Source organism: Phodopus roborovskii, unplaced genomic scaffold (assembly GCF_943737965.1).
Source record: "Phodopus roborovskii unplaced genomic scaffold, PHOROB, whole genome shotgun sequence".
NCBI lineage: Eukaryota > Metazoa > Chordata > Mammalia > Rodentia > Cricetidae > Phodopus > Phodopus roborovskii.
In genome coordinates this window covers 230,307-251,436 of record NW_026127061.1, presented here as the reverse complement: position 1 = coordinate 251,436, position 21,130 = coordinate 230,307, and the positions used below count along the sequence as shown (strand labels likewise).

Genomic DNA, 21,130 nt, shown 5'->3' with positions numbered 1-21,130 from the left:
ACACCATCTAGAAACTCCACAGCTGTCTTCTCCTTGGGGTCTGACAAAATGAACAACAAATCCTTAGATAATTACTATCTATAAAACCTGTTTTATGCTAGTACATGACAAGGACCTTTTACAAGCCGATATCTACAGCTTCTACCAAAAAAAAAAAAATATATATATATATATATATAATGCAATAGTATCCTCTTTTTTTATTCCCTGTATCTTTATTTTCCTTTTTACATCTGTGACTCCAGAAAGGATCCAAAGTGTAGGTGCACAGCCTCTGCTCTGGGTTTCATGGAGAGTTCCTTTAATCTTGTGTTTTAGATCCTTCAGGTACAGGACTGACCTTACAAGGGCTCAGAAAAGGGTTAAAAATATTTTATCCTGGTCCTGTCTCTTTCTCACCTGAGCCACATACACAAAAGTGTGATATCATGTTGCAAGGCAATGATAACAATGATTTTCCTCTAGGATCACAAGAACAGATATTCAGGCATGGCAAATATTTCGATTATCTCTCTCCAAAGACTATGAATGTATAACCAAGCCCTCCACATACCCTCTAAAATATTCTTCCACATCTCACAGAGTAATTAATTGCATATATTACCTCTTCCTGAATCCATCTTCCCTCAGTGGGTTATTCTAGTCTTTATCACCAGGCCCCAATACTAACTGATCATAAACAAGTAGATTGACTCCTCTGATAGCAGATAAAAAAGTCTAAGACTAAAACTGTTACTAGACACAAAGATGTGATGGAAAAGGCTAGCTCAGTCTTTAAGTTGTAGGATTTTATGCAAGAGAACCACAAAAATGAAGTAAAATCTGTTGAAGTAAGGATAAAACAAACCGTTCATCAACAGTAGTTATTTTTAGATCTCACTTTCAGTGAGTCAGCATGAAAAGAGAACAAGGTAAAAACACTACAAATAAGTTAGACTATCATACTAGCAAAATACTATGCAATAATAGCAGAAAATACATTCCACTCTCAAATGTACATGGAAGATTCTTCAGAAAAAATCCAGGCACTAAGCTAAAACACACCTCAATGGTTTCTTTGTTTGTTTTTTGTTTTGTTTCTTTAAATAATCAAATCACAGGGCCAAGCCCAGAGAAATGGCTCAGCAGCTGAAAACATTTGCTGCTCTTGCAGAGGAGCAGACTTCAGTTCCCAGAATCCATGTCAAGAAGTCCCTAAGTGCCTGCCCATGACTCCAGCTCTGTGAGATCTGATGCCCTCTTGCTGCTTCTTTGGGCAGCTGAAGCTTACAAGCACATACACACACATACAAATAGTTTAAAATAGTAAAAATTCAATTAAAAAATTCCCATGTCAAGAAGCATCTTCTCTGATTACAACGGGTTAAAATTAGTTATCAAAAAAAACAGGAAGAGCTGCAGAGAGAGCTCAGCAGTTAAGAGCATTTGTCATTCTTGTAGATAAATGACCCATGTTTGGTTCCCAGGATCCACTTGGTGGCTCACCACTATCTATGACTCCATTTCCAGGTTTCTTTAAGCACAGCAAACATGTGACACATGAACATACATGCAAGAGCAAAACATCCATGAACATAAAAGGTTTTTTTTTCAAATAATCAAATGCAACACAAAACAACTAATTCAGTGAGTAACAGGAAAATTTATAGTCATAAAAGACTTTGTAAAAAAATATGTGGGGGCAAGGGCTGGAGAGATCTCACAATGGTTAAAAACATTAGCTAGTTGTCAAGAGGTTCTGAGTTCAGTTCCTAGCATCCACATGGTAGCTCACAACCATCTGCAATGAGGTGCCCTCTTCTGGCCTGCAGGGATATAAGGAGAAAGAACACACTATATATAATAAATAAATCTAAATAAAAATTTTAAATATTATTGGGCCAGGAAGATAGCTCAGCAGGTAAAAACTTTGCCAACAATCCTCAGGACCTGTGTTTGACCCCCATCACCAATGTGGTAGAAGGATAAAACCGACTCTTGGGGCTTTGGATTTACACACACACACACACACACACACACACACACACACACACACACCATATATACACAGAGAGGAATGTAATGTTCAGTTAAAAAAACCAATGTCATAATCCACAGTAAAAGAAATGAAGAAAAAGAAGATCTCAACAGATAGTAATAAAATATGTAAGAAAATCAACCTTCTAATCATCAGGAGACTGCAAACTAGGACTACTTTTCTCAATCTGACAAACAGCACCAATAGAAAACTCACAGCTAACACCATCCTGAAGGGGATAGAACTGTTCCCTTACAAAATGCAACACACATCCACACAGCCCACTGAACCACAGAAAACCCAGCCAAGTCTGCAAAATCCTTCCATGTTCCTCACCCACAACCTTATCAAAAATAAGTGTTGGTAACTGCTAGGTGCCTGTGTATTTTATGTGAAAAGCCAGAGGCTGCTGTGGTAATGTCTTCCTTTTCTACCTCAATTTTTCTAAGGCAGATTCTCTGACTCAATCTAGAGCTCACACATTCTCAGATAGACTGATTACCAGTGAACCTGGGATTCCTCTATTCACACCTCCACCCAGCATTTACATTGCTTTAAGGGCTCCAACTCCAGAGCATGGCAAGCACTTTCCTTTCCGAACTGAGCCATCTCCCTAGGCCCTAATTGTGGATTCTGAGGGAGATGTGTGTGATCTGAAATCATCTCTCATCTACAATATGCTTCTCTTCCCATAAGCCCCATCTCAGTAACTTAACTGACACAGCCAGGAATTTGGGATTATTCTAGATTCTCCACACATCCCACCCCTCTCTACAGCTAATCAAGAAAGTCACACTCATTTTAGCTCTTATTTCTTCTTGCCCCATTTGGGACCGACTTCTCTATCCTTACCCCTATCAATTCTCCTTCCTGTGTTTTTTTTCCATGACATTTGATTCTCATACTATCAGGAATATGTATACATTTTTTCTATGGGTCTCACCACTGATGAGCCTGTGCTGGATCTCACACCCCACACCAATCCTTGAGACCCACTGGTCTACAGTAAGCATCATTTCACATCAGGCCCTTGGCTCACTTATGCTGTGAGCTCCTGTCAATGCTGTTTTCACACCTCATCTACTGAAACTTATTTGCTCAGTCTAAAGACTTTCCCAGCAACCCAAGGAAAAATAATCACTCCCTTCCCTTGTTTTGCATGTGTACTTCTATAGGCAATAGACTTCAACTGTGGATTAATTTTGTGTATTTTCTCCCCAAACAGCCAACATGATGAAAATGACCAAAATCCTAATTTCATTTAGAACCTCCATAGAGCATTTTTATTCATGAGCACGGCACTACTTACTTTAAATTCACAGAACATGAAGATAATTAGAACTGGCAGCAGCTCAAAAATCCTCCATGGGCACACCACGGTGGCAGTACGAGGCACCGCCATCCCTGTGCCCACGATGCGGGGCCTTGCAGCTGGACAGATGGACAGCAGCAGAGCAGAGCACAGTCAGGGGGGCACTGGGAAAGGGAAGGGTTCTGGGGCCGGCTGGCACCACTGCCCTCTCCACCTCCTTATCTCAGTTGACGCGTCAACACTGGCACTCTGACCTCCAGCACCAGAGTCCTGGAGAGCTGGAGCAAGAGAAGCTGAAGCACCCAGTGTGGGGCTGCAGGCCTACACTCCGAGGCCTGGGGCACAGCCCCGGAGTAAAAGCTCAGCCCCCTATCCCCAGCTACTATCGCACTCTGTCCTATCAAGTCAAAAAAACACTTTTCTATGGAACACTAAAAGCTGAAACACCAAGTTTGGGGCTACAGCCCTACACTCCGAGGGCTGGGGCACAGCCCCAGAGTGAAAGCTCAGCCCCCAAGTTACAGCTACTATCACACTCTGTCCTATCCTCTACAGTCCAAAAGCCACACTGTAGTAGCTAGGCGGAAACTCTCCTACGCAGAGACGTCATCCTCTGTCATAATCAGTGTCAGAAAACGGCCTCTGACGTAAGAGACGATGACGCATTCACACTTCGAACTCACTGTGATCAGCCCAGTTATACCACTTGACTCCTAAGAAATATCCCTTCTTGACTCGGAATTAATAGCAGTGGTGTGTGTGTGTGTGTGTGTGTGTGCTAATTCCTGAGTGTGTGTGTGTGTGTGCTAATTCTTGAAGACATTCTGCTCAGCACTCCCCTATTTAGCATCCTATTTGTAGGCCTCATGAAATAAGCTGATGCTTTTGTGTATCTCAAATGTAGGACCTGAGAGTCACTGCTCTGAAATGTCTTTTTATTTTTCAGGGTCAGGTCTCATTTCATTGCTCCATGTGCTTCCATATAATGACTGCTTTGAATTTACTCCAAGAAAACTATGTAGGAACTTGGCAAAGTATGTTGGAAAAGAAAAACAAAAACAAACAAACAAACAAAACTGACCATCTAAAGTTTTTAAGCAATAGAAATTTGGTTTGTTTTTCCCTAAGTTACCTTCAGGGTGATTGAACAGAAGAATCAACTGATAAGTATTAATTGCCCTCAAGGAAGTTCTGGGAGCTACCTGTGTTTGCTGTACCCAATGAACCACACCAAGTTGCAAAACTAGGTACCACCTGTACTTGCCCAAATTCAGTTTATCACTTTGGACCATGTGGTTTTAGGGCAGAGCTGACTGGTGTGGGGTTTTGGCCCCAACTAAGCTTTCTTACATGCAGAATAAGCCTGAAACTCCAGTGCATGTGTGCTGTAGGCCAGCAGTGACACTGTTCAAATACACTAAGCAGAAAATGTCAACATGGCATATTGGCAAGGTAGTGAAGAAGAGACTGAGATCCTTTATAATTTGGATCTGGTTGCATTCTTGATGACTCCTTTTCATAGTTTTCTTAGTAGAATTTTTTTTTGTTTGTTTCTTGGAACACGTTTTTATGAGGCTGCCTGGGAACCTGCTCTTATACACCAGGCAGGTCTTGGACTCAGAGATCTGCATACCTCAGCCTCAAAGGCTGGGATTAAAAGCCTGCAACACTCCTGACTGATTCTTAATAGATTTTCAATAGCTGTTATAATCCTTTAGTTTGGAGATGGAGACATGATGATATATACCACAAAAGGTTATTCTTTATTAGTAGTTTTTGGTATTACCCCGAGGGAGTATTCATTTACGTTAAAATACAAGCTCTGTTGACCTCCATATTTTCTGCTTTGAATTCCCATCTCCAATCTGTTACTCCATCCCAAGAATTGCACTACTAACTTCTTTATTGTTTTCACTTCTCAGTGTTCACTTGAACATCTTATTTGAATCAGTTTCCACAAACATCAAGAGCTACACATTGAAGCACATATGACTTTTCAAATCCAGCTCCAATAATTCTTCAAAACTCTTCATAATTCTGTTATTTCCTTGGTGTGTGCTTCAGGATTATTGTTTAGAGGGGGGGCGTGATATTTGCAAATTGCTTCACAATAGTGTCTCTTATATAACAAACACTTCTCAAATGTGACCTCAATGTTCACATAAACACAAGAATATCCTCTTCTTTTTAGATGGTCTCCTGAGTCCTAGGAACACTCCACCTTTGCAATTCTTTCATTGATATACAAAACTTGTGAGCACAGCAAATGTTTAGACAGATACTGTCTTGAAGAATTAAGTGAACTCTTTCTACACTTTTAATTATTTATTTGTCAGTGTCTGTGTGGGCAGGTGAACCCTTGCCATTGTAAACATAAGGTCAGAGGCCAAATTAGGATTTGAATTGTTCTCTCCTAATTTTGAATTCTGTAAGTCTAGAAGACTTAACTTAGGTCTTTAGCTTTGACAGCAAGCATCTTTACCCACAAGGCTATCTCAAGGCCTAAAGAATCAGATCATAAGAATTTGATTTATTATTTTTATTTGATCAGTCAAATGAACAAATTTAAGTGAAATGAAGAAACAATAGAATTATTTTTCCTATTTTCCTTGTCTGTTTTGCTGTGTGTGTGTGTGTGTGTGTACGAGCATGCTACAGAAAGGATCAAGAACCATGTGTGTTTTAACATGAACTGCACTCACAGCTATGTTTTATTACTGTACTATCTAGGGATGATATTCTTTTCCTTTTTGCACTCTCTGGGATGGTAAATTGCCTACATAGACACTTAGCTATACTCAATATCTGGATTTCTTACCAACCATAATATAAATAGTAAGGGCCTGTAATGGAGGGTGGATGTCAATATAACCATATTCTAACTAGTTTGGAGAAAAGCCTCAATGTCAGGATCAAAATATTTGAAGTTTTTTCATTTATGTTAGTTGCATGTCTTGCATGAGTAGAATGAAGTTATACTCTTTTCGTGAGTGACCACTGAGTAGGGTCATTTTGTCAGTGAGATGAAGAAATTCAGACTGCCACATGAGAGATTTGCTTTCCATGTATTGTGAAAGAAAACAAATTTAAAACAACCAGAAATTAACCAAGTGGCACGTAGGGTTTTTTCCCTTAACCACTCAGTGTCTGGTGTTCACATACACGGCTGCCCTTTAATTTGTGGTCCTTTGAAGTGAGTTGAGGGACAACTAAAAAGGAGAAGTTGGATAACATTCAGCAGATGACCCCAGGACAGAAAAGTTGCTTTCTTGTGATTAAATCCATAATGACAAACACACCTGTGTAGTTCTGTGCTGTGACTTTGCTGTGTTTACTTCCCCCACCTCCCTGTCAGGGCTAAGTCAGTGTGCTGTAATCTAACCGAGATCAGTTCTCAGCTTCTTTTTGAAATGATCTGTCCAGTCATAAGGAGTTAGTTTTCCTACTAATTCAATAACTATATTCTTCAATAGGATTTTAATTTCAAACCATTGGAATAACTTATTTTTTTCTACCTCCATGTGAATGTGGGGTATCAATGACTTCATTAGACCCAAGATAAATGATAAACAGGTGTTTCATCAGTGAACAACTTATACAGATAATAGTAAAGAACCCCTGAAACAGTCCTGCTTCAGAAGATGCAGTCTCTGCCCTTCTGATGCTCTCCAAGAACCTGAGAAAGTACCCACCCCTACCCCCACTTCTCTCCCTTCAGGTAAAGGTAATTATCTTTATTCATAGTAAGAGGTAAGTATAATTTTAAAAGTGAGTTACATATCAGAAGTAGACATAATCACAGGCATACGGATACACAATCTGTTTGTTCCGTTGGCACTGTAATTTAGAAAATTAAACATGGGTACAAGATAAAGTTCACATTCCTGAAGGCAATTTAACTAGAGCATTTTCTCTGTTGGCTACACTCTTGTCCATAGATCACATGCCATGTCAGGTCTCTTCACTCTTGTGATTAAAGAAAGCTCTGATGTAGACTGACCAAAGACTATGTGCCTGAAATAGAACTAGAACTATATCTTAGAAGCACCATACCACTCCAGGTGAGCCATCATCTTCTGAAATACTCTTAGGTGTCCAGAAACTGTCATTCCTCCCTTAGAGCAGAATCCCAAAGACCTAACTGAGTGTTGGTTGAAAGCATGCTGAATCTAGTTCAACAGTCCATTACCCATTGGTAGGTAAGGTACACAGTAAGCAGTGGATTTCTTTCTTTGGGTATTTGTGTGACAGGGGCTCTTGTAGCCTAGGCTGGCCACAAACTTATTATATAACTCAAGACTTCCTGGAACTTTGGGCCTTCCTGCCTCTACTTCGCCAATTCTGGTATTGTAGGAATGAACCACTATTTATATCTGGTAGGCGTGGTGGTGGGTGTGCATTATTCCTAGAGCTTCCTGCATGTTAGATAAGTACTCTACTAGCTGAGCTGAGTACATGTCCTTTTAGACAGCATTGTTTGTGTTGCTGTATTGTTTAACTTTTAAACTCTTCCCAGACTGCTCTCTCTGTTTACAGCTCAGTTTTAAGTATACATATATAAGTATATATTGAAACTATATCAATTACTGAAATTTCAAACATTATTAATTTCACACGATGTGGGATCTAATGTAATTTTTCCCTCAGTGCACTGAAAAATCTAATAGTTGTTAAGGCAGTAATATTTCAGTAAACTAAATCGCTACAACAGCCCAGTTCACAAATAAGAACGCTTGATGCCAAGATGAGTTTCATTTCAGAGTGTGACATTCTGAAGAGTGTGCAAGTAGTCAGGGAATGATCCAGTGGACAGTCTCCTTAAGTTCCACGGATCTAAACTGAAGCTGCTTCTGAGATGTGATATGATGAAAGGAAGGTACTGCAAAGATGGGATGGGGTTCTTCTCCTGTAGGTAGATCTGGCTGGGATCATGTTCCTCTGCCTCACTGAGCTTCTGTCCTTCCACAGTAACTTATATTTACAGAGGTGATTTGTAAGTAGGTTTCTGTGGCTTTTTAAGTGGAATAAGGCAAGTATGTTAGTTAGGTTATGATCACACACTAAATAAGTTTCCCTTGATGTGTTACTACCTATACAGACCAGCTTTCAGTTTCTGCAAAGTTTCTTTCAGAGATGCTGATGTTGGGAGATGGGAGTCCTAGAATTCAGCACTGCAGCTGATGTTGGTTTTTAAGTACATCACTACAACTTTGGCTGTGGGTATGGAAACAGAATTTCTAAGTTTCAAATGTTACAAGAGATGTGGAAGCAACTCCCATGTTTGGCTCTCTCAAAATAGTCAGGTCTTTACTTATATCGAGAAAGATCTTCTATCCTTGTACTCTCAGGAAACTGTCAGCTGTCAGTGATCACTGTTGCTCAGAGATGTCTATAAATGTTTCTTGGCAATGAGCTAATTGGGAGCTACATGAGAAAACTAGCCAAGGAGACATGGAGAAGTGTTGATGTTGGGATGTAGTTTGTTTTTAATGTTACTTCAGTTATAATCTGTGGAGTTTAGAATGACCTGCAAATGCTGACAGAAAACTCCAGAATCTTGAACCCTGCTCCAGACCTAATGAATCTAGAATGAGCACCGGAACTTGAATTTTTGGTATATTACCCCCGGATAATAAACCCTTATGATCCTTCTATTGCTCTGAAGTTGCCTTCTCCTACTCCAACCTCCATATAGCATGCATTCCTAAAACACATCTGAGATTGGATCAATCTGGTATTAAAAACTCTTTTATTTTTCCACTCTAAGGTATTTCCCCATTCTCTTTAGTAGGCTATACATACTTTGCAGCCTTCTGCTCTTTCCATATGAACCTCCTTCAATTTCAACCTTTGAACCTACCTGGGCTATAGCTGACTTCACAGGAATAGGCACATCTAAACAGGGAATGAAAACTGACTTCACAAGTTCACCTTTAGCATTCATATGCACATGGTGGTACACATGAGTGCATAGAGTAATCATAAATATTAGAAAGATTTCAGGCTATATTTATTTCACCAAAGCACATATAGTCAGGTGTGCATAGTGTGTGCACATGCTTGTCAGTCTGTTTATATATATGGACACCTCTTCTATTTTTTTTCCCTTTAGGTATTTGAGAAATTCTGCTTCCTACTTGTTTTGCAGACCAAATTGAAAGTTAATCTCCTCCGGACATTTCCATCTGATTGTGTCCATATTCTCCCCCTCCTTTTAATTGTCATTCTATCAGATGGATGCTGTGCACCCACTTATCATTTATACCAGCAGAGTTCATTGTATTCTGTAATTACAGATGTGGGAGGTTATTACCAAATGGACCAAATGGATATCAGTAAACTGTCTAGAATGTACTGTCCATACCCTTTCCACACAGCACCCGTGTGTAGAGAAAGAGTGAAGATATGGTACCGTGCTCTTCTGAGGCTTGCTTTGCTACATGTAGACATAATAACTTCCACATCTCTCGTGGACTCTGGAAAGGGCAGCTACCATTTTGATACTTGTACAGCCTCTGGAGTCACCCAGGTTTGAGGAACAGAGTCTTTCTATTAGGATGCAGATTTTTAAGCCCAATCCCAGATTCTGGTGACTAGAGATTCCACTAGTACATAATTTTACAAGGAGTCCATCTGGCAGATGTATTCCCAAATTCTGTTATACAAATACCAGGTGAAATGATAAATAGCTATTCCTGCATGTGGAGGGTGTGTCTCATACAGTGACACTATGCAATGATGGGGTCGATACCTCATATCACTGATATTGGCCTCTGGCTTCTCTTTAGCCCCAGGAACTCATAAGCTGTCCCTAAAATGCGGTATATTTATGTGTGTGTACAGGAGTATGTACATGTGTCAGGGGAGGGCTGAAGTTCACTTTAAAGATCTTCCTCAGCCACTTTATATGTTATTTTTAAGAACATTTCACATTGATCTTGGATGTGACTGATTTCAGTTAGAACAAGGAGATATTGAGCCTCAGGAAATGTTCAGTCTGTGCCTCATGATGTATAGTGTCTCATCAGATTTTTTATCAAATTCTTAAAAATTAAACTCGGGTTCTCATATGTATTATATGTATAGCTCTTAGACTAAGCCATTTACCAAACCTTCTAATGTTCCTTTTTAATAGCAAGGAGAAATAAATATGGGTCTTGCCACTTCTGTTGCTCTCCATATAGGTAGAAGGAGCATACCTACTCATGCTACCATGAAGCACCAGAATGTTCACACACTGGAGAGGGTGTACTATAAGTGTGTCGTCATCTAACTGATATACCCAAAATTCTAGCCACTCTGCCAAAGAGACCACCTACTTAGCCATGGCTAGACTGAAGGCCAGCTGCTCTTCAGACTGTGTTGATTGATATTTAAATGCTCATCTTTGTTCCATATCTTGTGGCACACATTCTGTTGGCCACTTTTGTTCTCCTTCCTCATTTAATGCTTCTCTCAATTGTGTGTCATGTCTATCACTTAGTTCCCCCTGTTTTGTGAGTCAGGAGATTGAGTCAAAGAAGGTAAATTTTCCAGAGTGGTTGTGAGGAACACAGATTTTGGAATTCATCTCAGAGGACTCCCTAGCTGGTTCTCACAAGCCTCTTCAGGTGCCCCCACCCTATGACTGCATGATACAGTTCCTGCTCAGGTGGTTTTACACAGAACCAGAACACTGCCAGAACAACCACCCAGAACTTAAATGACTTTTCTATGTGTCAAAACATTTTTCTTTTTCTTTATTCTTCTGTCATACATTATATCCCAACCACAGACTCTACCTCTCCCCTTCCCCCAGTCCCCTTTTGCTTATCTCTCCCATAGATCTACTGCCTCTGTTTCCCTCAGAAAAGAGCAGATCTCCCAGTAATATTGAAAGACCCCCACTATGCTTATTGCCTGTTTAAATTGCTCTTGCTAATTTGCCAAGGTCAAGTTATGAGAAAAGTACAGGAGAGAACCAGGTGCTGCTCTCATCCAACACCAACCAGATATCTGTGGTCTGCAGCTTGGACCAAAGCAAGGTCAGCAGGACAGTGTCCGGTATGCTGAGATAGTCATAACTGAATTCTTTGTATTCTTTGTGCCCAACCCGAATGACCAACTGTCCTTGGTTAACTACAACTGCTACATTTAGATGACCCAATGAAATCCCTGTAACCATGCTTCTGCTTCTGTAAGCCTGCTTCTTGCCACCCCAACCCTATATAAACTGCCTGAGTTTTAACCTCAAAACACTCAGTCCCCTGGAAAGACTGAAGCGTCCACAGGTACCTGTGTAAACAATAAACAACCTCTTGCACTTGCATCCAGTGGTCTGGTCTCATCTCTTGGGGGCAAGGGCCTTCCCCCTGAAGGCTCCAAACTCTTGGGGTCTCTGGGGGGTCTTTCAATATCAACTGAACACAGCATAACAAGATGCAATTATACTACCCATAAACACTCACATCAAGAAATAACAAGGTAACCCTGTAGCAACAAGTCGGTTTCACGAGCAGGTAAAAGAGTAAGAGACACCTTACTCCAAATTTTAGTAGTTCAACAAAAACCCCAGGGTAAACAAATACAGCATATATTGCTAGGGCCTAGCACAGACCCTTGTAGGATCTGTGGTTACTTTAGTCTCTGTTCTGAGCCCCCGTGATTCCTAATAGTTCATTCTGTATGCTGTGTTCTTTTGGTGTCCTTCATCTCTCTGGCTCCTACAATCCTTTCTCCAACTCTTCTTCTTGAGGGGACCGGGGTCCTGAGCTCTGCCTCATATTTAGCTGCTCCCATCAGGTGCTGGAGGAAGCCTGTCTGATGATGATTAGACTAGGCCTCAATCTATGTGTGTAGCAGAATATCACTAGGAGTAATTTCACTGACTTATTCCTCCCACCCTCCCTCCCTCCCTCCCACCACCTCCTTTAGTCCATATTTCCTTCTTGACCTTCCAGCATCTGGATCTGGCCATTCAGACAGGATTGGAGAAGTGCTCCCTCTAGTGGCTCGGGTCTGAAGTTTGAACAATCATCAGTACTCCTACAAGCTCTGGACCACCCACCACTACCCCAGTGCATGTTACAGGCAAGACAGGTTGTGGGTATTCAGGGTTTTTCTTTTTTGTTGTTGTTCTTGTTGTTGTTAGTGTTTTGTTTTGTTTTGACTAGGTTGGTGTCTCAGACCTGTTACTGGGAGCCTAGTCTGACTACAGAACATAGCCAGTACAGGCTCCATATAATCCATTCCAAGGAGTGTGCACAAGGTTCATGCTCATGAAAGTTTCCACATTGTCTCCTAATCCCCAAACACTCACCTATTCCACTTCTGCTCCTTGTACTGTTTCCCTCTGTCTCTTTCTCAACCTGCTCCCAATCCACCCACAAAACCTATTCTAGTTCATCTTCCCAGGGATATCCTTGTGCCATCCCTGCCCTTTATCTAAATGCACTTGGTCTGTGGATTGTACATGGTTATCCTTTATTTAAAAACTAATATCCAATATGAGTGGGTACATAACATGTTAGTCTTCTGGGTCTGGGTTGCCTTATTTAGGATTTTTTTTTCATCCCATTGCAAGAAAATTTCCTGGTGTCATTTTTTTCTCTAATAGCTGAGTAATACTCCATTGTAAAACTGACCACATATTTTTATCCACACTTGCAGTGTCAGTGTGATTTTTCATTTAGAGAAATAGGTTCAAATTGGTAAGGAACCTATTTTTCACAAGTAAATATTTCCTTAGTAGTGAGAGAAAGCTTACAGACTATAAATACAGTTACTTTGTTGTAATAATGGAGTAATTTTATTTTACAGGTGAGAAATTTAAGGCCCAGGGAGATTTAAATGTTTAAAAGCTAGTGATGCCTAAATGTAATTAACTTACAAAGCAGAAAAGGAAGAAGGCAGAGGAGAAGGAAGAAAAATGGTTTCCTGGGACAATCAAATAGCTCTAGCATTTAAAGTCTTTGCTGCTTAGTCCTAAAAACCTTAGTTTGATCCCTGATATTTTCATTGTAGTATGAGATGAGAAATTTGCACAAGTTACCCTCCCACTACCACATATACACTATAATGTATACAAATATACACACGCTAAATTAATATATTTAGAAATCAGTGTCTTCCTTGCTGGGGAGAACTGTTCTGCCTAAGAATTACTTGGCTTTTAAGCAGGAGGATGTGATTTGATCTCTGGAACCATGCTAAAAATACCAGGCATACTTGTGTACTCTTGTAATAAAGGTTTGGGGTTCACTGGTCAGTTAGCCTAGCCCAATTGATGAGCTTCAAGCCAAAGAGACACTGACTCAAAAGGCATGGAAGACATTCTTAAAGATGATACCTTACATTGTACTGTACTCTCTACAGTCAAACACTCACATGCACAATAGTGCACACACTCATGGTTTGTTGGTTTACTAAGCTGTGTTTATATGGAAAGAAAGTTCTCCTCTGACCTTACAGGAACCCAGAAATGTAGAAGGACTGCAGGGAGAAGGAACATGGAAGGTATTAGTTCAGGCTTTGTGTACTATGGCTAACAACAACTGATAGAATGCTTCTAAGGAGTTTAATATGACGCTCAGTGAAGGATAATACATTTGTCCCTGCTATCATTACTGCAGTAGCCTAGAGACTACTGAAAATCAGCATTTCCAAATGAGAAGTGGGTAGCCTTTCCTGCCCAAACCAGCCTCCTCAACTGCCTGTGTATTAGCTGTCAAAGTCCAGAAACTTGACATTATGACTGACAACCACTGTCCTTCATTTCCTGGCTTGGGATTTTTGACTTTTGAAGATAAATCATGAGTGTCCTCAAACTCATATCACTACACTAACTCAGGTTTTCTAGGTTATTTTTACAGGGCTACCAAATATTGAGTATACCCAAGTCAGCTAGAGAGCTTTGAGGAAATGCCATTTAGTTCCCATGAATACCCAGAGTGTCATAGCTTCAGCAAGGTGAATTTCTAACTCATAGTGACCTCCATCAACCACTTGAGAAGGAACTTGTAAGTTGTGATTATTTCTGCTCCCTTATATGTGTGCCATATATAGAAATCTTGGATTCAATTGGATTGTTGCTAATTAAAGCTCCTGCCACATGTGCTTAGAATTACTAACAGTCACTACAGGAATACTGTTCTGTCCATTACAATGAGGGTAATGTCTTCATTATTATCTTTTTAACTGTGTAGACCCGTTTTCATTTATCCACTGTGGCAAGTGCCTCTGCCAGGTACTCTGCTTCTGTTGGATGTTGTGGGATGAGTGATTGCATAGGGTCTATTTCCTTCCTTTTGTGTTGTTTATTATTGTCCAAACTCTGGTCCTCCTGATGGTACAGGAAATACTTTATTCTGAGCTATCTTGCCTCTACCAATTCCAACCACAGATTTACATAATACCTGCTGTAAAGTGGGGTTGATGGTTGGATGGTTACTGTTCTCCTTTACTGCCCTCCATTCACCTGACCGAACTTTCAATTTTGCCCCATATGACCTGTGAGGTATTATGCTTTACTCTGACCAGGGTTTAATTCTATGTGGCTCTGCCTTGCTATTTCCCTCCCTTGCTTTCCACACTCTTGTCCATTTTTTTTCTGGGTTCTGCAGTTTCTCCAGGTTATATAGTCACCAAGACATGTAGTGATACTTAATGGCACCTCAATATAGTGAATAAAAGAAATGATTCTACTTATAAAAAATGAGGTGCTAGCTTGTTGTTTTGTTTTGTTTTTTTGGGTTGGTTTGCTTTCATATACTTATTTTCTTCACTGGACCTGTATAATTTCCCTAATAATAATAAAGTCTTTTCAAAAGTCATCATAGAATTTACATATAATAATTACATTACTACTAGGATTTTATGCCTGCATTGATTCAAATACATTTTTATTCCCAGAAAAAAAAAACTTAATGCGGCAAAGTTATGTGAATAAATCCAATACTTTCAGGTCTGTTTGTCCTATCTTGGCAGCTACCCAGATAACAATACACTGGAGACTGAATGTAAAACAGCTCTTCCATGTAGTAAAATACTCAAAGTTAATGCTCAGATCAGTGATCCCGACCTGATATCCTATAAGAAACATTTCCTGTAATTCCACCTAGGACAACCGAGCTGCTTCTTGTCCAGTATTGCAAACATGATATACTGTGTTAAACTTATGATTGCAAAGGGGAGAGTATGCTGTAAAATCAATAAATTACTTTTATTTTAAAATATAAGCATAGGAAGCAATTTCAAGGAATTCAACAAATAACTATATATGATCTTAGATTTTAAATATGTTCATGTGGGAACTACTATATAGGGGACATACTTAAACACTTGTCAGTAATTTTAAGACAAAAATATAAGTAACCACCTTAAATTATGACCTCTATATAATTCTACAAAATGAAATACACAAAATTTTAACCTAAAAACTGATCAAAGCTGGGCATTGGTGGCAGAAGCCATTAATCCCAGCACTTGGAACAGAGCCATGCAGATCTCTATGCATTCCAGACAAGCCTAGTCTACAGAGTGAGTTCTAGGACAAGCTCCAAAGATATGGAAAAACTCAGCATCGGGGAAAAATTAAAAATAAAAAATCTGGTAGAAAATATACTGATTTTCAGACCTATCACACTACATTTATAATTCAAATTTCCCTAAGTTGGGTCAAGATGAATGTTTGACTTCATTTGTTGCTATATTGTAATTTGTGAGCCATATAAACCCTTTCCTCCTCACATTGGTTCTGGCCAGTGATTCTCACAGTAACAGTAACCAAACTTGAAGAAAAGCACAGATAAATGTTGACACATACATGAACTTTAAAATATCCTACCTGGAAATGGTTGAAATGGTGGGTTAGCTAAATTGCATGGTGGAAAACAATGTCTTGGATCTCTGTAGAGGTTTTCTGGAGGATATGGGGGTGGGAGGAAGAACTCAGCTCTTGGAGGAAGGTAAGGTTCATATTCATTTCTCCCTGTTTGAAGACATGGTAAAGGATAGTGCATGCTGAAACCAAATACTGTACACTTTTTCATCCTCTAGGTCAAGACCCTATTCTGATATCCAAACACTCACACTACAGTATTTCCACTCCAAAAGAAATCTTGACATTGAAAAGTACACTTCTTAACTACGTAGGATCAATGAGAACTTCACCATCAGATTCACCTGTGCTTGTCCTAACTTGACAGGTAAGCATACTGACCTCGTCTACAGATTGAGTTCAAGGACAGGCTCAAAATCCATAGAGAAAGCCTAACGTGGGAAAAGCAAAACCAAAAACAACATGCTCTGGTAAATTCACTGATTTTCTGACCTATTAAATGCAGTAAAAATTCAAAATTCCTTAAGAAGAAACAAGGTGAATCCTTGACTTCCTTTGTTGCTGAACTGTAACTTGAGCCATACAAACATCCCCTCAAGTTAGTTGTGGCCAGAGTTTAGCACAGTAACAGGAACCAAACTTGATGGAAAGCACAGGCAAACATTGACACATACAAGTACCTCTAAAATAGCCTACTTGGCATTGGTGGGCCAATGAACTCTCTTGTTCGAAAATATCCCCATAGATTTTCTTGAGGATTAAAGAGTGAGGGAAAGAACCCAGCTCTTGGAGGAAAATGAGATGGAAAGCCCCTTGGTGCATACACATTTCTCCCTGTTCAAAGAGACGGTGAAGTAAAGTGGGAAGAGATAATCCTGTACTGCACACTTGATAACCACTAACTCCAGGTCCTATTTTATAAAAAGTAAAATGACTAATTTATGGAACCAAGTTTAAAGGACATTGGAATGTTTAATTGTAATCAATGGCAAACAAGTCTTTAATTCAATTAAAATGTATTTGATTACACATACAGTCAACTTTACACTTGTCTACCACAAGATGTTTTTCACACATTTCTAGCCTAAAGACACAGCAGTTTAAGATATCCACAATTATAAGATTACACGAATAAAACTACAAAGATTATGGATGTGCTGATAAGAAAAGTAAAAGCTACTATCCATAATAACATATATAGAAATAATTTACTCATAAGATCCATATATAAATCATTTGTCTTTACAAACTACTATCCTGAAAATATAATCACATTAAGCTTCTATTTCAACAATAACAGAATCACATAAGGAACCACAGCTGCTAAAAATGAAAACGAGAAGAAATGACTGCCGCGGAAAGTACCAAATCTCCTTGTGTTTCAGGAGGTCCCAGTGCAGGCTAGAGGTTCAGGTGTAGGTTGTTGGAAAGGGGGAATCACATCTGGAGAGAGCTCTTTTCTTCTTTAGCGTATGGGAGTCAGGAAAACCTGGGTTCTGGGGGGAAGGTCAGATGGAAAGTCCATTGGATGGTACACATTACCCCCTGTTCCAAGATATGGGTAGAAGACAGTGGAAGTTGAACCCTGTACCATACACGTCTTAACCCACTAGTTCCAGCCCCAATTCTGTTTTCCAAACACTTATACTAGGATCTAAAGCTATAGGGAAACCCTGCCTTGGGGAGAATAAAACAAGACCACCACAACAACAACAACTAAAAAAAAAAAAATCTGCTTGTTAATTTACTGATCTTCTGGCCTATCACAGCAAATTACAATTTCAAAATACACTAAGGTGTATCCAGGTGAAGCCTTGACTTCATTTGTTGCTGGACTGTAATCTGTTAGCCACCACAACTCTTTCCCTCTCAATATGGTACTAGCCAGTGTTTATCTCAGTAACAGGAAACAAACTTGAAGGAAAGCACAGATAAATATTGACACACACATGGACTTTTTAAACAATGCCTACCTGGCATTGGAGGAAACTATGGGCCTCCAAAATCCCATGGTGGGACATACTATCCAGGACCTCCACAGATGTTTCCTGGAGGAGGTGGTGTGATCTGGCCTCTTGAATTCCCTGGAAAGGCAGGTACTTTAGGGACTCTAGGGCCTCTAACCTGTGCAACCAGTGGAGGAGTCATGCCAGAGTCAGCTGCTTTGCATTCAGAATGACCAGAGGTGGGCAAAGTTGCTGTCTGAAACAAAATGACAATCAGCAGTCAGTAAAGCTGCATCATTCACAGTTCTATTCGTGGGAGTGTCAGGCAGTGAGGAAAGTAGTCCATGACATTTCAGAAAACCTGGGAATAAGCTAAGTTTTCCACACCAGTGTAGGAGCTGATTATTCCCCATGTTAAGTACTCCATAGAGCTCAATAGAAATCTTTAAGCATGGTAGTAACACTCTGCCTGTTGCATACTCAAACACAAGTACAGTTAGGGCATATCAAAACAGGCACTTTGTAAAATAAACATAAAACAGGAGGTGGGGCCACAGGCCTTTAACCCAGAACTCCAGTGGCAGTGAGAGGTGGACCTCTGTCAGCTCCAGACCATCCTGGTCAATAGAGTGAGTTCTAGGACTGGCTCCATTGCTACTACGAAACGCTATCTCTGGAAAGATAGAATTGGGCTTCAGATCCCTTGAAATTGAAGTTAAGAATGGTTGTGAGCCATCACTCAGTTGCTGTGTGAATCAAACCCAAGTTCTCTAGGAGAGCAGCCTGTGTTCTTACCTGTAAGCCATAGACTCAGCCTATGTGCTTTTTGGAGACAAGTTCTGCTTATATAGCCCACACTGGCCTTAAATTTGCCTTTTTACTTCCTCAGCCTGCCAAAATGCAAGGATTATGTACACCACCCAAACCCACCTAGTGATTTGTACTATTTCACAGAACATTACAAGACAACAATGAAAGTCATGTGTTGCCCAGATCTTGAGAGGCTATATTCAGATCAAACAGAGAGCATCTGTATACTACAAAACTGCTGCAGGTTTTCCAGAATTTGAGAATTTTCATTCAAGGTATCTCTTATTACTCCCTTAAGTTGTTTTTTCATTGATTTCAAATATTGGCTTAAGTCAGAGAAATACACAGTTTATAACAAGTTAACAGAAAACCTCCTGTTTGTGTCTCCAATAAAGAACATGAAATTTAATCTAAGGCCAAAACATTCCACTATTAACAGCAGAGGAAGTATCAACACTAATTTTATACAACACTCATTTGCAACATGACTTGAGCAAATTATTGAACCTTCCATGTAGTATGCAGACATTTTTGTTAACTATTGAAATAGAAAAGAACAATTACTAAATACCAACATATTGGTTTATTTAGTGACTTACTTAAAACACTGCCTGTACTGCCTATTTTCTATGCATGGCTTCATTTGCTACCAGGAAGGGAATAACCTGGAGAAGTAGCTGAAACAATGGGTTGTTGCCCTTAGCAACCTGCTACTGCCATGTACACTTCAGAAAACTCTAGCTTGCTTCCCTGCCCACTTTGTGATTTTAGAAAAGAAACCGGAACCAGAATTGAGGCTTTCTGGAAGTGTCATGCAGACAGTACACTGGTGACAACTCTCTTTCATGCTCACTAGTTCAGGAGTAGATATTCCAGAAAGATCCCACACTACTTACTCTGTCTCCTGCGCTAAACTTCATACTTCAGGAAGCAACTATATTTACTATCATTACATGTTAACACAACTTAAAGAGAGCTCAGATACAGTCCTAGTTTAAATATATTCAGGTGAAAATGAATTTCATTCAAAGTTACTCAGTTATAATTAAATGTATATTTAATATCTGCTATATTTCAAATCTTAATGTAATATTTTTTTCACCTAATATGATGGCTATTCTTGGTTGTCTAACTAAATCCCAAGGAAGCTGTTTGAAAATTTTCTAAATTAAATCTTTTCAAAAGGGAAGACTCACTTTTAATCTGGACCTTTTGAGGTGGGGAGATCTGCCTATATTTGGGGCTACACCTTATGGCAGCAGATTATCTAAAGGACATGGAAGTAGGAAGCTTGCTTGTCCTCACTCCCACTGGCATTATAGCCTACTTCTTTGAAATTGCTGTGTATACTGAGTATCAGATGAGACATCTAGCCTCATACACTGAGCAAATACTGGATTCTTAGAATCTCTGTTGTTAGACTTTCATTGCCGGAATAACCAGAATGCAGCCTGACAATCACTCTAATAAATTCCCTTTAGAAAGATAGGATATATATATATATTTGGCTGCCATCCTCTAAGTTCTATTCCTTTAGAAAACTCTCACTAATATACCTAATAATAATATAAAAACCTAAATGTTCTTCAAAAGTAACAGACCGATTTAAGAAATTCAACTTAACTTATTTCAGCTAGTTGTGATTTGATAGACTTTTGATTCATTTTCTAGAGATTGTTTTGCTTTTGAAATATCACTCATCTGAAATGACAGTATCAGTCAGTAAGTATTTAATGAGGCCCTTTTGCTCCAAGAAAACATGCATTAGTTAGTACATTGTTAATTTATTATTAATAAAAGTGAGAGGCCAGCAAAGAGGCCTTGTCAGATTTCTTTCCTTATGTGTACAAGGATTTTACAAATTATGTAATAATAGTATTTCTACACAAATTCAATGTATCATAGCACTTTTCAGGTTCAACATGAACCTACTAATTCATATTTTAATAATCTTACACACATCAAGAGTTTTCTTATACAAGAATTTAGAGTAAAACATTTATAAATATTCTAAGTAAATATATGTATATAATATATGTGTGTGTATTATATATGTGTATATATAAGTATATATCCTTCACTATGATAATTGAAGTCATGGTATATATGGCTACTTGTACAGTAAATATGGAAATTTTCCATGTAAAAGCGTTGGGGAACACACTTGTAATCCCAGCACTTAGGAATCACAGGCAGGAAGGTCAGGAGTTTGCGACTCAATTATACAG

General features: G+C 39.3%; 1 protein-coding gene and 1 non-coding gene across 2 annotated transcripts in view; both read right to left on the bottom strand.

Annotated features, from left to right (window-relative positions):
* Positions 1-3,402, bottom strand: part of LOC127214781 (melanoma inhibitory activity protein 2-like) — a gene marked incomplete at its 3' end in the record, with an annotated part of 93,081 nt that extends 89,679 nt beyond the window's left edge. The window contains exon 1 of the mRNA XM_051175047.1: positions 3,327-3,402. Within this exon, the coding sequence (XP_051031004.1) occupies positions 3,327-3,344 (18 nt within the window). The remainder of the gene's footprint in view (positions 1-3,326) is intronic.
* LOC127214785 (small nucleolar RNA SNORA26) lies at positions 232-353 on the bottom strand. The gene has a single exon (XR_007833901.1). It is a non-coding gene; the product is annotated as a small nucleolar RNA SNORA26 (small nucleolar RNA).
* Positions 3,403-21,130: the final 17,728 nt, after the last annotated feature.